Here is a 16,299-nt window from a genome sequence, read left to right as displayed (position 1 = left end):
TGCAATCTTTACTGAGAGCTATTACTAAATGAAGAAAGGTTTGACGTCTTCTTGGTGATGGTTCTATCAGAATTCTTTTCTAGTCCCTGCCTTTCCTCACACTACCACTAGCTCGAAGACTGGATCAGCAAAATCCAATTAAATATCATAAATTTACAGCTGGTACTTTTTCATAAAGAAGATAATAACCCAGATGAGAGCTGAATTACCAGTGAAATATTTCCTTCAACACAAGTAAATTAAGGGAGAAAAAGGAGCCCTTGATCCATTCCCTTCTGCACTGAGCGGGCTGCACTTAGCCATCAGTTAAGGTGGTACATTGTTCAGTGGCTCATCAAACCATATCACAGATGCTTAAGTGCTGATGAATTATGGACCAACTTTGTCACCACAAATAAACTGGGAAAAATCTTACTTTATTTAAAGGATTTCCTTCACATGGGAAGTGCTGATATTCTGGTGGCAGATATCTCTACATTTGCTGAAATCCGTGTCATAAAATAAATGCGTGCCTAGAGAGTTTGTGAAGGTGAAAGAGTCCAAATCAACTTCAACCTTTCATTGCAGCTCTATTTCAGGGAAATTCAAGAAGGCTAGCAGGGGATGTTAAGCTATGTTATCATTCCAGTACCTTCAAGCATAATTTTCAGATAATACCAAAGGAATATGACAAAGCCACTGGAAGACTGGGTGAATATCTGTGTAATTTCTCACAATCATGGCAGCAAGCAAATAACATTCACAGGTGTATCAAGAAACAAGTGGGGTGTTTGTTTTGTGAATGTCTTCCAGAATAAGAAAACATTACTATCTCTAACAACTTTAAGTTACTATTAGCACCTTGCTGTGAGACTCCTTGGGTTTTTTATTCAACTATATGTGTGTTAACATTCTCCACAGAAATGTTCTGCTCATTCATGTTTGTAGCCTTTGCACTTTTTCCCCCCCTTTTTAAATTTTCTGGCAGCATTTGTTCATTTGGCATAGTTCTAATTGTATGACCATGTATATAATTATATAATAGAAAGAAGAATTCATGTTTTTCCAAATCCTTTTACCTTACTATAGTTGTATTGTAGCTATATTGGTCTAATAAAAATATTAACACTCTATAATGCTTGTCTCTCTAGTGCAATGGGTCACTGACTATATTTCTGCCACAACCACTACCAGTGAAGAGGGAAAAGATAGTTCAACTTGTTGATATTTGTTAACGCTTAAGGATGGGGTATACTAGTGGACTTGGCATTGTTGGATTAATGGTTGGACTTGAGGGTCTCACAGTTCTTTTCCAACGTAAATGAGTCTTATGATTCTATGATGCTTTTTATTTCACTGGTTTGAAAATCTGATGTTGCATGAGTATTGGTCTAAACCTAGTTTAATGCAGTAATATAATTTTAGTTTTGAAGGTGTTGTGTTCTCTTGGATTAGGCCTGAAATCCAAGCCCCTGTTAGTTAAACCCATTGTTGTGTAGATTTTACTATGAAATATCTGAGCAACGTGTATTTGTTCTATTTCAATAATACACTGAGTGCATAATTATTTATTCATTTGTGAAATTTTATGTCTTCTAAGTTGCTTTTTGAATATAAATACAAAGTGGAATGATTTGAAGATTGTCCTTTGGAGGGGTCACCGACCAGCCACTTTCCTTTGACTCTACAGAGGACTTCTTCCAGTTGCCTACACATAACCATTTAGTGCCATATCCGATGCTCCAGTTCATATTTAGGTGCTTTAATCACAAACTGAGTCTCTTCTTAACTGACAGAAGAGCATTTTACTGCTTAATGAGATAAGGGATTGTAATCAGCACCCTGTTTAACGGAGATAGCTCCTAATCTGAAGTTACATTTGGCAGATGTTCAGAAGAAATGAGGCAGCCTGCAGTGCAGTGGGCTAAGTGCTAAACCTTTACAGGAGAGTTACAAGAGACATTGGAGAGGCAGAGTGTGAATCTACATGTGGTAACTCAACAACAAGATGGAATATACATCTGTATAAGAAGGAGATATTCTCCAAGGACATTAGCAGGAGAGACCCTGACAGCTTGCCTTGGGAAAGCAGCACATTCACTAAGTGCAGGAAGAGAAAGACTTGTAAAGTTTGTTTTCCATATGAAGAGATGCAAGCTTTCCTCATCTCTAGCCTTGCTAACATTTGTAGAAATGTTGTTTGTCTTCAGTGCTCCAAGTATTTGTGGTCTACTATCACTTATCTTGGCTTGAAGGTAATTTTAGTGGGACAAGCATATAATATCAAAACATGCTTTACACAGGGTAGTACTGGGTTCTTCCTCCTACCTCCCAGCTCTTTTGCTGTTGAGCATGGGCATTTGCTCACAGGAAAGGAAACATCTTTTCTGCTTCAGTTTTGGTTGACCCTCTGTTAGGGTGTTGTAAAAAAGTCTTGTCTGCTCTCTTAAGAGCTCTCTTAAGAGCATGTAACATAATAATAAAGTTAGCAGTGAACAATTGCAAAAAGCCCAAAAAACTTATCTGCCAGAAACTTCTTGGATTACAACTAAGATAGCTGTGTTTTCTCTCTCCTATGCTTGTTATTTCTTATTGAGTCTGTGACTTTTCTTGAGCACGCAGATTCTGCCTCCAAAGCTGGAAAGAAATATATGATACATTAATCTAAAAACAGGTGGGAGAGACAACAGAAATTCTGTGGAATTTTCTTGACATTTTTATACAGCTGTTGTTGCCTCAACAATACATATCTTTGTCACCAGCCAGGCAAACTTTTATGCTCTGTTCCCTTTGGTGTTGATGGTCTCAGATGACAGTCCTCAAAGCAGAACTCTGAATCTTTGGGTGATACAGAGGAAAACGTGAAAGTAGAGGGATCTCATGTGTGCCCAATTTCTGTATTGCAGTTATATTTAAAATTCAGAGAAAAGTACTTTTTGCACAAGATGACATGCAGCACATGGACTGACCTCTGAATTCCTTTGCCTGTGACTGAACTTGTACTTCAGATATGCAGAGGAAGGAAATTACCATTGCAAACAATGACAAAAGGAAGTAGTACTTTTTGGTTTATGTAAGTTCAAGTTTTTTTCTAATCTGTATTGGTATTATACATACCATACAAGGTAAATACATACTCTGAACTGTGACGTATTCTCTACAACAAGTGTCTTTTGGGGATCTTGTCTTCAGTGTGTGATCCTGTTCATGATAATGAAAATCTTGCCAGTTGCAGGACTGAAACTCAGACTGCTGTGGCTAGCAGAGACCTCAAGAGACTTCTTAGATATATTCCAACTCTTAGGCATCATATCCAGAGTATCTCTGACATGTTGAACTGCTGCTAATTAAGGAACTACTTCAATAGCATTTTCAAGTAATTTGGTACTGTTTTGACTATCCTTAGAGTCAGCTTTCTGTATAATCAAGCTGCATCTTTTTCATGCCTTCCCTGCAGTTGCCACAGGTAAATAAAAATGGCCACTACATCTCTCCAGACTTCTACATTTTGGCAAATTATTTTCGCATTTCCTCTGACTGTTCTCTTTTTTGGACTAGGCAACCCACCCATTTCCTCTTGTGTTTCCTGTTGGTTATATATTAGGAGTAAAGGTTATGTAGCTGGGGAACCTGTCTTGATACATAATTTTTATGGTTTGCCTGAAACTTCCTAATCTTTATTTTCCCATTATATTCACTTTCTTGAATCTTTATAGTTAGTTTGAACTTGAAATAGAAATTATAAAATTCTGCAAAAGTTACTCTTCGGAAAAATTTGCCTACAGCTGAAAGCAGTTCTGGGTACTTCTTGCAGCATTTCAGATATCTATATTTTCTACATTCCTCTAGCAGTTACAAACCAGTGCTTAGACTTGACCACAGACAAAACAAAAATGCTGTAACAGCTGCATCCAAGGAAGAAAAAAGTCTTTTCATGTTGTTATGATCAAGGCTTTTAAGTAGTTGCATTGGTCCCAGCAGGTTTGCTCACTGTGTAGATAAACAAGTGATGCCACTATTTGCTAGTGACTGAGCTAGGAGGAGCTGCAGACTCCATCAGGGGTGGAGAGGGAGGCCTTACAGAGAGACCTGGACAGGCTAGAGAGCTGGACCATCACCAGCAAAAGCTAACAGAAGCAACTGCTGGATTCTGTCCCTGGGATTGGGTACTCCGACTTATACACACAAATTGTGAGGTGGCAGCCTGGAGAGCAGCACTGTGGAAAGAGATCATGGGGTTTGGGTTGATGGCAAGCTGAGCATGAGCCAGCAGTGCCCTGGCAGCCAGGAGGGCCAAGCATGTCCTGGGGGGCATCAGGGACAACATTGCAGCTGGGCAAGGGAGGGGATTGTCCTGCTCTGCTCTGCACTGGGGCAGCCTCATCTCAAGCAGCATGCGTACTTTTGGGCACCTCAAGGACATCAGACTATGAAAGTATATGAAGAGGAGAGTGACCTAGTTAGTAGGAGTGCCTTCCAGCTTGCAATATTCTATGATTATGTGATCCTACAATTCTATTGGTCCAAGATCCAGGTTATGAATTGGAGGGAATTTTCTGGCTTTAACCCAACAATGAACTCTATAGCCTCCAATATGGGGTTTGTATATACCTTTATCACTAATTCAAAATCAGTTGATTGCCAGGCCTTAAATGCTGGAATGTTTTTTGAGGGTTTTTTTTCACCCCTTGAATTAGATTCATCCTAAAATAATAAAGATGTTGACTTTCACTGCTTTTTGTTACTGTGTGCAAAACCATCCAGTATGATGAACAAATATGTCTTTGAGAATAACCAGATTATTCTCTTTGTAAAAGATTCACAAATTTGCTCTGTGCTCAGCAGTAGGCATTGGAAGGGCAGAAGAATCCCTGTGATTTTAATATTCTCAGAGAGGAGTCTCACATCGCAATGAAGTATGAGGCAGACACATTTAAAACCCAAAATGTAGCTCTTGCAGGATTGATTTACTTATGCTGCTTCCAATCAATTAACAGAAAACATTATTTCTGTGCTGAACTCTGTCATTCAAGTCTGCAACTTTTGATTTGCATCATACTACATTCCATTTATAATGGAATAGATTATGTCAATGCCATGATCCTGGGGGCTAAAAGAGCATGGAAAAAATATATTGCCATGACACAAGAGCCTGGTCATTGACTTCTCACATTATAGGCTGGGTCAAACTGAGTGAAAGGGCTGAAACATTCTTTTAAAGTAAATTTATTTGACTCCATTAGGGAAAAGTCTTACTTTAGGTTACAGTTCATTCTAAAAAAAAAAAAAAATCACAGCTCTTTTTTTCTCTTTTGGTAGTTTGCTCCCTCAATGAAACTGAAGTTATTGAATTTTCTGTAGGTTGCTAAGGCTGCTGATACAGAGGCCAGTCTAAATGAGGAACATATAACTGAACAAATACACTGAAAAGTCTAATGCAAGTATATAGTGGAAATTTACACAGATTTCATATCTATTTCTGATTTTTCTGTTAGTCTGTGGGTTTAAGGAATTCACAGACTTCAACAGCTGTAATCCTCCGGGATCTGCATGTGGTTTTGCAACACTAGAAATCTACTGATGCTCAAGAAAACTGCCCCCAAGTGGTTAAGACCCATTTTCTTTTATTTAATTAGATTTTTTTCCTGTGTTTTTTTCCCCCAGGTAGCAGCTGCTGGAGGACATCTGAAATTTACAGTCTCCTATGATGTCACAGAAGAAGAAGAAGAAGAAACAGCTAAATTGATGGTTCAATCTGATGTCATCATAGAGGTAAAGTATTTTCAGCCAAAGCCAGAAATAAAGAAAAAAAAAAGAAAGAAAATGAAAGAAAGAGAAAATGGTGTGGTTTTTCAGATGTTCAGTGTGAAGTCTGGTGGTTGAGGGCACAAAACAGAAGGGTGCACATACTTTCAGTTAATTTCTAGTGTGAGAAAATGGATATACTTCAGAAAACTAAAAGATTCAATATCTCAAGGAGTCTCTGGTATTATTGCAGCTATTGTAAGTAGCTTAGAAAATTATAATGCTTCCTGTTCATCCATGAAGAAATAAACTAGTTGGTCATTTGAGATTACACTTTGATGTTCTTTCAGTAGATCTCTTCTTTTCCACCTCAGCATTATATGAATTTGCCTTTGCCAATGTAGAGCCATGCACCATGACAGTAGGTTTTATCTGAAAAACCCAAACTTTCTTTTCCACTGCTTTTCAGTTCTATCAGGCAAGCCCATTTCAGGTTTATGAAAAGTGAATATTATTCCTGATATTTGTTATTCTTGTAAAATATATTATTCAATAAATCATGTACCCCAATGGGCTTTTTTGCAAGACTTTTTTCATGTTTAAAATCTCTCTCTTTCATGGCTCTCTCTAGGGAGGTGACTTGAAAATCAGCACTCCAAAAGGGATAATTCACCTGCAGCCTTCTGAAGAGCACACTGAAGAAATTGTGCTGAAACCAGAATCTTTCTCAGTGCATGGCACTGATGTTCCAGTCAGCAGGAGGGAGTTCATGACTATCCTGGCAAACGTGAAGAGGATCCTCATAAGAGCCACATACAGCAATGGGATGAATGCCATCTACAGGTGAATGTGAGGAACGGGTCCCTTTGCTGCAGGCAGCTTCTCAAAAGAGTTGTTTTCTCTCTTTCTCTCAAGGCTGATGTAATTTAAAACATTCTAATTTATTATCATGAAACCCATAGCATTCATTTACACTTTCAAACTTTTGTTAGTATGTTTTTCGTTTTGGGTAGACAGGAGGAGGAAGGCAACAGAAGGAAGCAGCCTTTTAAGAAAATGAAATTACATGGACTATTAAGGCATGAATGACAGTTCTATAAATATGTTTATTCTGTGAACACAGTAATTCCCATGTACATGGTAAATCATGGAGAGCAGTAATAACATGTTGAAGTAGGAAATGATATATTGCTTATATATCGTTTTTCCCATTTAATGACCATACAGGGCCACATTAACAGTGAACCAGAGAATAATATCCTCAGTCTCCAAGCTGGAAAAGTGCCTCAAGGGGAATTTTCTATGTTTTTAATCAGTACCACACACAGAACTGGCTAATCCCAAAGCCTTTCCCTTGATTTATGTCAGGATGCTGCGTGGACTGCTCAGATTCACTGATTTGATGTGAACTCTTCTGAGTCCTCTGATAAAATTAAAGACATATGAGATGATACAGTTCTATTTCAGTTGCTGCAGTGTGTTGGAAACTGTAAAGCTCATCTTGCATTTCAAATTTTTCTAAGTGCATGAACAAATCCTCCAGATAGGGTGAAGAAAACATCTCTCCTGATACTGTGTGATTAACATTAATAGTTAGGTGGCATAAGTAATATTTTTAAAATGTGTAATGGAATTGATTGCACAGTAGCTTTTTACTCACAAGGCAGGAAACCTGAAATGCTCTCTAATCTGCACATCAGTTGATTCAGTGGCATAAGCCAATTTGGAATGGAGGAGCTGATAGCACATTTAGTGATTATTTGCCGAGAGCACAGACAGAGTTTTTGCTGCTGTGAAATTTCTTCAGCAATCTAACCATCATTTGAATACTTAGGTAATTAAAATATATCCTAAATTGAAAGGCAGGTTGTGTCAACAGCATGCAGTTTTCTGATTTGAGCTTCAGCAGTGTAAATTTTTTCCCTGCAAAAGAATTCATATCTCTTCAGTCTCTGTCTTTTCCTGTGGTTAATTAGTATGTATTACATCTCTGTAAGTAAGTTTGTGAATTACAACTAGCTTGAGTTTGGGCCAAACTGCTTCCTAATTTGCTCATTCAGTCATCAACCTTGCATTCTTTTGCATCTCCCTGCATCCAGTTTGAAAGTCTTTCATGATCCCTCAGCTTCCCACCCTGGTTTTTGAGGAGAGCCAAAACACCTGGCCAGAGCTCACCTCTTATGCACTATGAGCAGACCATGAGCTGTTAATTCACAATTTACAGCTGAGGCTAGTGGGAGCTCAGGGAGTGATGATCTTCTGCTCTCTTCTCATTCAAGTAAAAAAAACCCCAAACCATTACTCAGAATTTTCCAAACTAAAGGCGTGCAGGAGTAGTTTTGGGATGAACAATAAGGGCTTTAATGCTACTTTTAAAGCAGATATGTAAGGTTGACTTCCTTTTTAAAACTACTACTACTGAGTAGTAGGGGAAATGCAAACTTTTGAAGGAGGTATGTATGATTGACTTTCCTCAGGCCAAAGGTGTTACTGAGTATTATGGGAAACGCAAACTTCAGTTATCAGAGGTTTACATATATTTGAGTGCTGACATTTGTACTAGTAGGAGAAGAGGGGCTCTCCTACAAAATGCACTTTGGCTGGGCAGTTGTGAAGAAAGTGCCTTGCTGGACATGTAAGGGCTCCATCCTGCCCATACTGTGGAACAGTGTGGGTGGGATGGATGAGATCCCCTCTGGACAGCAGTGTAGAGCTCAGGTAAGAACACACACAGAACTGGCACAATCTATAGAATGTGCCTTGTAAGTCAGGCAGAGCTGTCTGGCAAATTTGGAAGACTATATATCACTGTCTGCATCCCTGACTACTGCTTTAGCCATTTGGTCATGTGTGGTGCCTCACCGTTTCACAGTCTTGTTCATATTCAGCCTTTGGGAACAGTTTAGTGGTGTGTTAAAGATAATTTTCTGAAAGCACTTTTAAAAAATGCTATGTGAGAAGAGCTCTGCAACACACATATAATTTAGGCTTTGTATGCTGGTAGCCATCAGCTTCTAGGTGTAGTGACATTACAGTTGTGAAGATTTGTCCCTTAAAGACAATGAGTTAAAATGGGGTTAGGGGAAGGAACTGAAGTGATTTTGAAGAGTATCTTTTTTTGCTATAAATGGTCTTATATTACTGGTACATTTCTGGCTGTCCCTCTGATGTGTCTTACCAGAGAAGAATGCAGAATTGCTGTGTAATAAAGTAAACAATTTTATTGAGTGCTCTCAGGGTGCTCATTGTGGTTTAGCATGACAGAAGAGAGCATGTGAAATTTCAGTCACAATTAAACAAATTCAGTTTTTCATCTTTAAGTGCAGCAATGATAGTTCCGCCTGTTAGGGTGGGATTTGTGAAGTGAAGTCTCCTCAGAACAGTTCATGATTCCAGGCACCAGCAACAGCATCTACTGCCATCCATCCCAGTTTATGATCTGCTGTGTAGGGATATTGCTAATTTTCAGGATGTGCCTCATTACCAATTGTTTTATATTCTCTTTGATTTTCACTCATGCTGAATCATAGTAGGTGCAGAGCTGTGCTCATTACTCTTAAGATCATGCAAAATGACCCTTTTCTCCATATTCTGTCCATTTAGTTCTTCAGGGAAAATGTAGATCCAATGAAGAAGATATTCTTTGTGATATCTAGGGCTGATTAAGGACTCCAAAGGATGGTCTCCAAAGGAAGACTTTTTTGAAAAGAAATGCTGTAGAGCTAAGCCTTAATAGCTAAGTAGATATGAACTAAAGGCTTTGATTTTCTTTAAACAGGTATGTGCAGTGGACAGATGGATATTCCTCTGAGAGGGTTAAGAGGGTCTGGCAGAGAGACAGAAATGTTACAGGGTTGTTAGATCCATCATGAATGACAATTTCTGCCTCAAAGCACCAGCAGAATTATGCAACATACTAATTAGAGATTGCTCTATTAGGCAACCTGTTCATTTAAGTACTGAATGTTTTCAAAATGGATGTCACCACATGTGTGAGGATTCCAAAGGTGCTGTTATAATCTATGCTTAAAAAGAGATTAGAATGGAGGCATAAAGTAACTTTCTTGCAGTCATGTAGGAAAGAGACTTAAAAATTAAGTGTCGCTGACTCCAGCTGGCAAGAGCTTTAATTTAAATGTTCTATTTTTACCCTGGTTTAGCTTAACCTACTAGAAACAGATTAGCTAATCTGTTATGCTTTCAAGTATTCACTAAACAATATGAATGGGGTTTGACTTAAGCATGGTTTTGTGTACATTTTTTAGGTAGTTTTAAGCTTGCAGTGTTGTTATTGCTCTATGGCATCATTAGGAAGCTTTCTTATATGAGTGGGCAATTAGATGATCAAGTCAGATAAAAATTGAGAATACAGAAATGTAGCGATGAATATGAAAGTGAACCCAGCTTCTAGGTTTAAAATCTAATCCTCCTCTAACATGAAAGGTCTTCCAAGATCTTGAAAGATCTTGCAGTAAAGTCCATCTGTGGTAGAAGCAACAGGCCAAGAAAAGATAACTCTCTCTTACTATTTTGTTTGATCAAATACTTTCAGCTTGTGCTTCAAAGAAAGTCTAGTAGTACTGTTTATTCAGTTTCAATATTCAGAGTGGTCACTGATGGTAAGTGTTGCAAACATGCAGATAGGCACTGGAAATTGGAATGCTAAAGAGAATAGATTGCTTGCAACCACATAGAAAGGAGTCCGTGCTAGACACCAGGAGAAAGAGGGAAGAAGAGGCCAAGGGTTTTTTTCCATATGCAGAATTGGCTCCAAGACAAATGAGCAATGATTGGGTCACTACTTCATGTGCCTTATGTAGCCAGTGTGATTCAGATGCCTGGCACAGCAGACAGTAAACTGTGCTGATGCTGCCTGAAACGTCCCCTTCCCTTTTAATCTTGTTTGTTTTTAGAAGTCAACAGTTGCCTGCTGACAGTAACAGTCAGCTTAAATATTTGGTCTTGATGTCTAACCTCAAATTGTTCATGCATCTCCAGGATCCAGTTCCCCATTACTGCCAGCATTATGTATTTTAATGAATGCAGAATGGCATCGAGGAATCAAAATTGCAACCTCAAAATGGGAGAAAAGAAAATCACTGCAGCTTTCTTCACTGAGTAACTGTTAATGCTAAAAACTGTTAAACACATTAAAATCCCATTTAGCAAATAGCAGAATGTAATGAAAATTGGAGCAATTCAGTGAATACAAATGTGGGATAATACTAGGTGGATTGTTTCTGTGTGTTAGTGCTTCTCTTTGTTCCAAGATCAATGCTTAGAGAGAGCTAGGTGTAGTTCAAATGAGAAATAAAATTTGGCCTTTCCTTAAAAAAATGTTTCTTCATTTACAGGCTTTTTTCTTTAAAATTTTAATTTTTTTTACTGGTAATCGCTATTTGATATCTGATATCCTAGAGATTGGTTATCTTATCATAAAGAAAATTCAAATGAATGATTGCAAAATAAATGTACAGCCAGAAATGTACAGCAGTGGAGCAAAGGGGATGTACTGAAAAGTCAGAGAGAATTTACTGAAGATCTGGTAGGAATAAGCATCCTTCTCTTAAAACAGTATCAAGAACCTTTTACGGAGGTTCTAGTATCACCAAATCAGATTGAAGTTTTTAACTGCATTATACACAATGATAGTCCCTCCACAGTCCAGTCATATTCCTAGTGGTGGTAAAACTTCTGTTTTTCTGAAGCTTCTGTCTTAATTTAAGAAATCTTCCATCTTGTCCTCCCATTATCTTTTATGTTTACCTTGTTTGGAGTAGTCATAAAATCGAGTGGGAAAATATTCTGTCTTAAGCTTTCCTCCAACCACTGTAGCAACAACAAAATATTTTTCTTGGATGTTTTCTTGTCCAAGGTCATCCAAATAATTTTCAGGATTTTTTTGCAGCCAAAAGTCAAATGCCCTGTTATGATGGGGGAAAAAAGCCCTTTTTAATAAAATGTATGTCATGAATGAAAGGTATTTTCTGCTGAAGACAACTTCAAAACAAGCTCTTCAAGTATCTTTAGTTATCAAACACTCTGTTAAGATTACTGGGTGAAAATAGAAGTGATTTAGCCTCTGTAATACATCAATGTTCCTTCAAATTCTCATAAGAATTAAACTCCCAAATCCCAATTTTTCTCCACAGAAAGATACTCTTGAGGTAAATTACATTTGTTTCTGATGATAGTTATAAGACTATCAGAAGGCTTCTGTTGTTTCTCTCATCATACTTCCATGCTCTTGAAACAAAAATCATGGCCAGTGTTCACCTAAACAACAGCTGTTTAGTACTTTTTTCTGTGGCACTGGGGAGACCAAGGTATATGGCAGAAGACTTCTTTTCTGTTTCATGTACATACATTTTTCTTTCCTATACATAATACTTAGATCCTCAATTCTTATGGACAGGAGTGACATATTTTCTAGAGGTCAAATCTCCAGAGTAAAAAATACCTTCTATCCACAACTTAGTAATGTAATATTTTAGAAAGCTGGACTAGTGGTTCATAAATTTTGAAGACCCTGCTTAGTGTCAGATTTGCTCTATATGCAGCTGCAATGCAAGTTGGCACATGTGGCTTGCAGGCCAGGAATAGCCTGGTACAGTGCTGCAAGACTTTTTAAATCTATTTTTATCAGTGGGTATCTGACCATAGTCTCCCTCACATGATGAACAAAAATAGTAACATGCCTACAGACATATGGTTTAGAAAGAAATAGATTAATATGAAAACCTCCTTATTCTTAAGCAGGAAAACAGAAACAAGCCACTGCATGTCCCTCTAAAGTGTTTGTTGCATTCAGCTGCACATATCCATCTAACTTGCTGTTTTGCCCATTTAATTTCTGTTACATCCAGACTAAGAAGCGTTATTATGGAATCTGCTGACCCCACTTCACGGGGGAGAAGGGTAGCACCTGCAGTGGAGCTGTGTGAGTGTCCTCCAGGCTATGATGGTACCTCCTGTGAGGTGAGTGTCATGATGCAGTCTAGTTCAATGTTGCTAACACTGTGATAGGTGGAAGCAGACAGCGGACCTGTGTTGGGAGAAAATAATAGGACAGCTGTCCCTTCTTGTTCGGAATTTGCCATGGCTTGGCTAGTTACCTTTCGTTCCAGGTGATGGTTCATTATATCAGATAATATTTAAAATCTAAAGTTCTACACCTCTGTGATGATTTCTAACTTACAAAAAGGCATTTTGGTTCATAAAAAGGAAGCGAGACAATATTTGTACTCTTTAGCCATTTGATGATACAAATGGATGAACACAATTAGAAGGAAAATGGCAGTTATCTGACCTGTGCCCAGCAAAGATGGATCAATTTATTTGAGTTAATGGGGTTGAATTTCTTCTTTTGTTTTCCCAGGGCTTTGCCATTTGCCTTGGAGTTGTTGAGAATTGCATGTGTTCTTCTGAGGATTGTGTTAACGTTGTTTTGCTCCTGTAACAGATAATAATGTAGACACGTGCTCAGAAAAATACCCCCTTTGCTAACTAAGTGATTAGTTCACACAGACTGTGTTCATACAAGTATACATATGATTAACTACCTCACGTGGGCATCGCTTGGGGTGAACAGAAGCCAAAAAATATTCTTCAAAAGCTTTGCCTCCAAGGAAATAGTTTCAAACACCAAGATGCTCTGCTTCACAAAACTAGAAACAGTATGCCATTTACACAGGCACTCTAGGCATTTGCTTGTCAACTCTCTTTTTCTTTAAAAATTTTCATGCTTATATGTGATATTTAGGGTTTAGAGTCTAGTCGCATGCCAAGCGTGGTTGTTAGTTGCTGGGGCTAGATGAACTAACATAGAAAGGAGGCCTGAAGGAATTAATAGATATTCCTATCACTTCCAAAATGGTACAGATGGAAAAATAAGTGGAGAAGAATATTTTTACCTCAGCTGAGAAATAATTTTAAAGCCTGGCCATTGTCTGTCTGTTCAATAATTTTAAGAAAAATGCTAGATGCAGTATCACTGTGTTTCACACTTTTTTCACTTGTCCATTTATTCTCCCAGTGCAGATTTAAGCCTGCTGTCCAATAGAGTAATTGGAAAAGCCCTGAATGCAGATATTTCAGTATCTACTTTTGTTGTAGAGGCTGAAGGGCTTGGGTAGAACTCCTGTCTTGGTGTTGTTGAAATTGTCTGTCCAACATTATGTGGACAGTGCTAAACCTTCTCTTCAATCATAAACAGTCCCTGAAATTTGATACATACTTAAGATCATACTCCACAAGAGAAAGCACATATATATAGCTGCAAATTTAAAGTTTCTATGCTAGTGGGCATAAAAAAAAAAAAAAGGTGAAGTTTAAGATTTCCAGACAGACAGTAGTTAAGAAAGAGAAGTTGAAAATCCCTCTTTTTTTTCCCAGTTACCATTTTTGTTTCTTCTTCTCTATACTTTCAGCCTTGTTCATTTTACTTCTGCCAATTTCAACCAAGCAGAGTGTCATATTTTATTATTTTGTGCAGTTTTTCAGTTCTATTTTCTCTTCATTATTTGATTTAATGTATGTATTTGTCTCCTGCATAATGATGATATGGTACCTGGCATAGATGCTGCCGCACTAAAAACAACTATTATTTTCTTATTTTCATGCTATGAATGTTTTGACATGATCAGTCTTCCAAAGACAGCCAATCCCATTTAAATTATCCTGTCTCTTTTAAGATTTTCCATTATATCAATTCGGAATTTATTTTTTGCGTGACTCTGGCCAAATAAAATTCTGTACATTTTTGTGTGTGTAGGAGCACCATAAGGACAGGTGAAACAGATAAAATTTTAAATTTCTAATACCAATTGGACCCCTTTGTGATAGTTACTTTGCTCCACCCATTAATTTTCTTGCCTTTGTCAATATCTTCACATCTAATTGCTTTTTTCCTTCATATTTGTTCCCATTCTCTGTACTCCATGACTTCTGCTCCAAAAGGAGTTGTGTTTAACTTGCATGTTGCCAGTTACATAATTTCTTTTCCTAAGACCTCAATGTGTAATCTTTTAGTACTGTTCTGAGCCCTTCTATTGATATTTCATGCTTAAGCTCTTAAAATTAGTGACTTCTGGAGCCTTGTCTTGAGCAATATCATTTGTAGCTGTGTACAGCAGATTATTTTCAGTCATCAAAAGAGGGAAAAGATGTATAGACTTATGTAGAAACCACTTGCATCTCATGCCACAGAAAGAAAAATGCAGCAATTTCTTTTAACCTGTTTTTAGGTTTTGGATTTTATAATTTTCGATTTTTATTTTTTGCTATTTACAGGGTTTTTTTAGGAATGTGTAACCAAGAATGTAAAGAATGAAAAATAAGGGTAATATTTCAGCTTTTGGAATTTTTTTTAAAGAATAATTTCAATTAATCTTTAGATTACTTTCAATTTTTCAAGAGTAAGACAAAAAGGGACGTTTTTATTTACATAAAGAAGAGTCTGTTTGTTACCTTTCTGGGGAGTGCATGTGAACAGGAAAGGATTTTCTTTATTAAATTATACTTTTAGTATTCTGTCAATGCAAAACTTTGTATTATCCAGATGCTTTTGAAGGTCATGCACATTTTTTATGCACATTTTTTATCTTATGCAAAATTATTGGATCACGTGAGCAGTCCTACCATAGTTTGCGATAAAGCCATTAAGAAAAAAAACAAACTATAAAGCCAGTTGTGAGATATATAGTAAGAAAGACTGCTGGTTGATATCTTATTATGAGCAAATGGAGTAGCTGAATTTTCGCTGATGAATCACAGTTGTATGGTGTCACCTTTCCTGCAAAATTACTGGCCCTGAATTTAATGTTGATTTACATTTTGCATTTAAAAAAGAAAATGAAAATATCAGAGCAGTTTCTTGAAGGGAAATTACTATCCTTTAAGGAGCGCAATTTGTAAATAAAAGGACAGCCCAGTTTTCAGCCTGTGCTTTATTTCAGTGTAGCATTTTGCCGGAGTCCTAACAAGGCTAAATGGTATTGTAATTGCTCTTTGTGCCTGAACTTCTCAGACAACATTTTTGTTGTTTTGAGGTTTCTTCCTCATTCTCTCTCCTTCAGCATTTCACCTTCTGGCTGTTTTTCAGTCTGTACCTCTTGTTTTCATGCTGTCATATTTCAGTTCTTCATTTCTCTGCTTTATTTTACCATTTCAGAAGAATGATCAAGTTAAAGCTTCCTCTAATCTCACACCTGCCACTAAGGCTAAGGTCAGTGCAAAGCCACAGCACCAGAAAGAAGAATTTTCTAGAGAAATGTTGGTATTTTTATTCATTTGGCAAGTATGTTTGTTGTGTGTGCAAGCATTAAACCCAACCAAAAAAAATTAAAATCCCGTTCCTTCCTTTGTTCAAAGAAGAGTTTAACTTTTAATCTAACTTTTCTTGCAGTCGTGCTGGCCTCGACACAGGCGTGTGAATGGCACAATCTTTGGTGGAGTCTGTGCACCCTGTACGTGCTTTGGTCATGCAGATGTGTGTGATGACATCACAGGAGCGTGCCTGGTAAGTGTCCCTACAGGCAACAAGGGACATGGCCACCATCGACCCAATATACCCTG

At 37.6% G+C, this 16,299-nt stretch overlaps 1 protein-coding gene across 6 annotated transcripts in view; it reads left to right on the top strand.

Moving 5' to 3' along the window:
• The window catches only part of LAMA2 (laminin subunit alpha 2), a 337,030-nt gene that overhangs the window by 174,660 nt on the left and 146,071 nt on the right, over positions 1-16,299 (top strand). For all 6 annotated transcript variants that reach the window (XM_039706790.1, XM_039706788.1, XM_039706786.1 and 3 more), the window contains exons 13-16: positions 5,644-5,751; positions 6,356-6,567; positions 12,591-12,702; positions 16,130-16,243. In XM_039706790.1, coding sequence (XP_039562724.1) covers positions 5,644-5,751; positions 6,356-6,567; positions 12,591-12,702; positions 16,130-16,243 — 546 coding nt within the window. The remainder of the gene's footprint in view (positions 1-5,643; positions 5,752-6,355; positions 6,568-12,590; positions 12,703-16,129; positions 16,244-16,299) is intronic.

This window comes from Passer montanus, unplaced genomic scaffold (assembly GCF_014805655.1).
Source record: "Passer montanus isolate IOZ18808 unplaced genomic scaffold, ASM1480565v1 scaffold2, whole genome shotgun sequence".
Classification (NCBI taxonomy): domain Eukaryota; kingdom Metazoa; phylum Chordata; class Aves; order Passeriformes; family Passeridae; genus Passer; species Passer montanus.
This window is presented reverse-complemented; position numbering and strand designations above follow the sequence as displayed.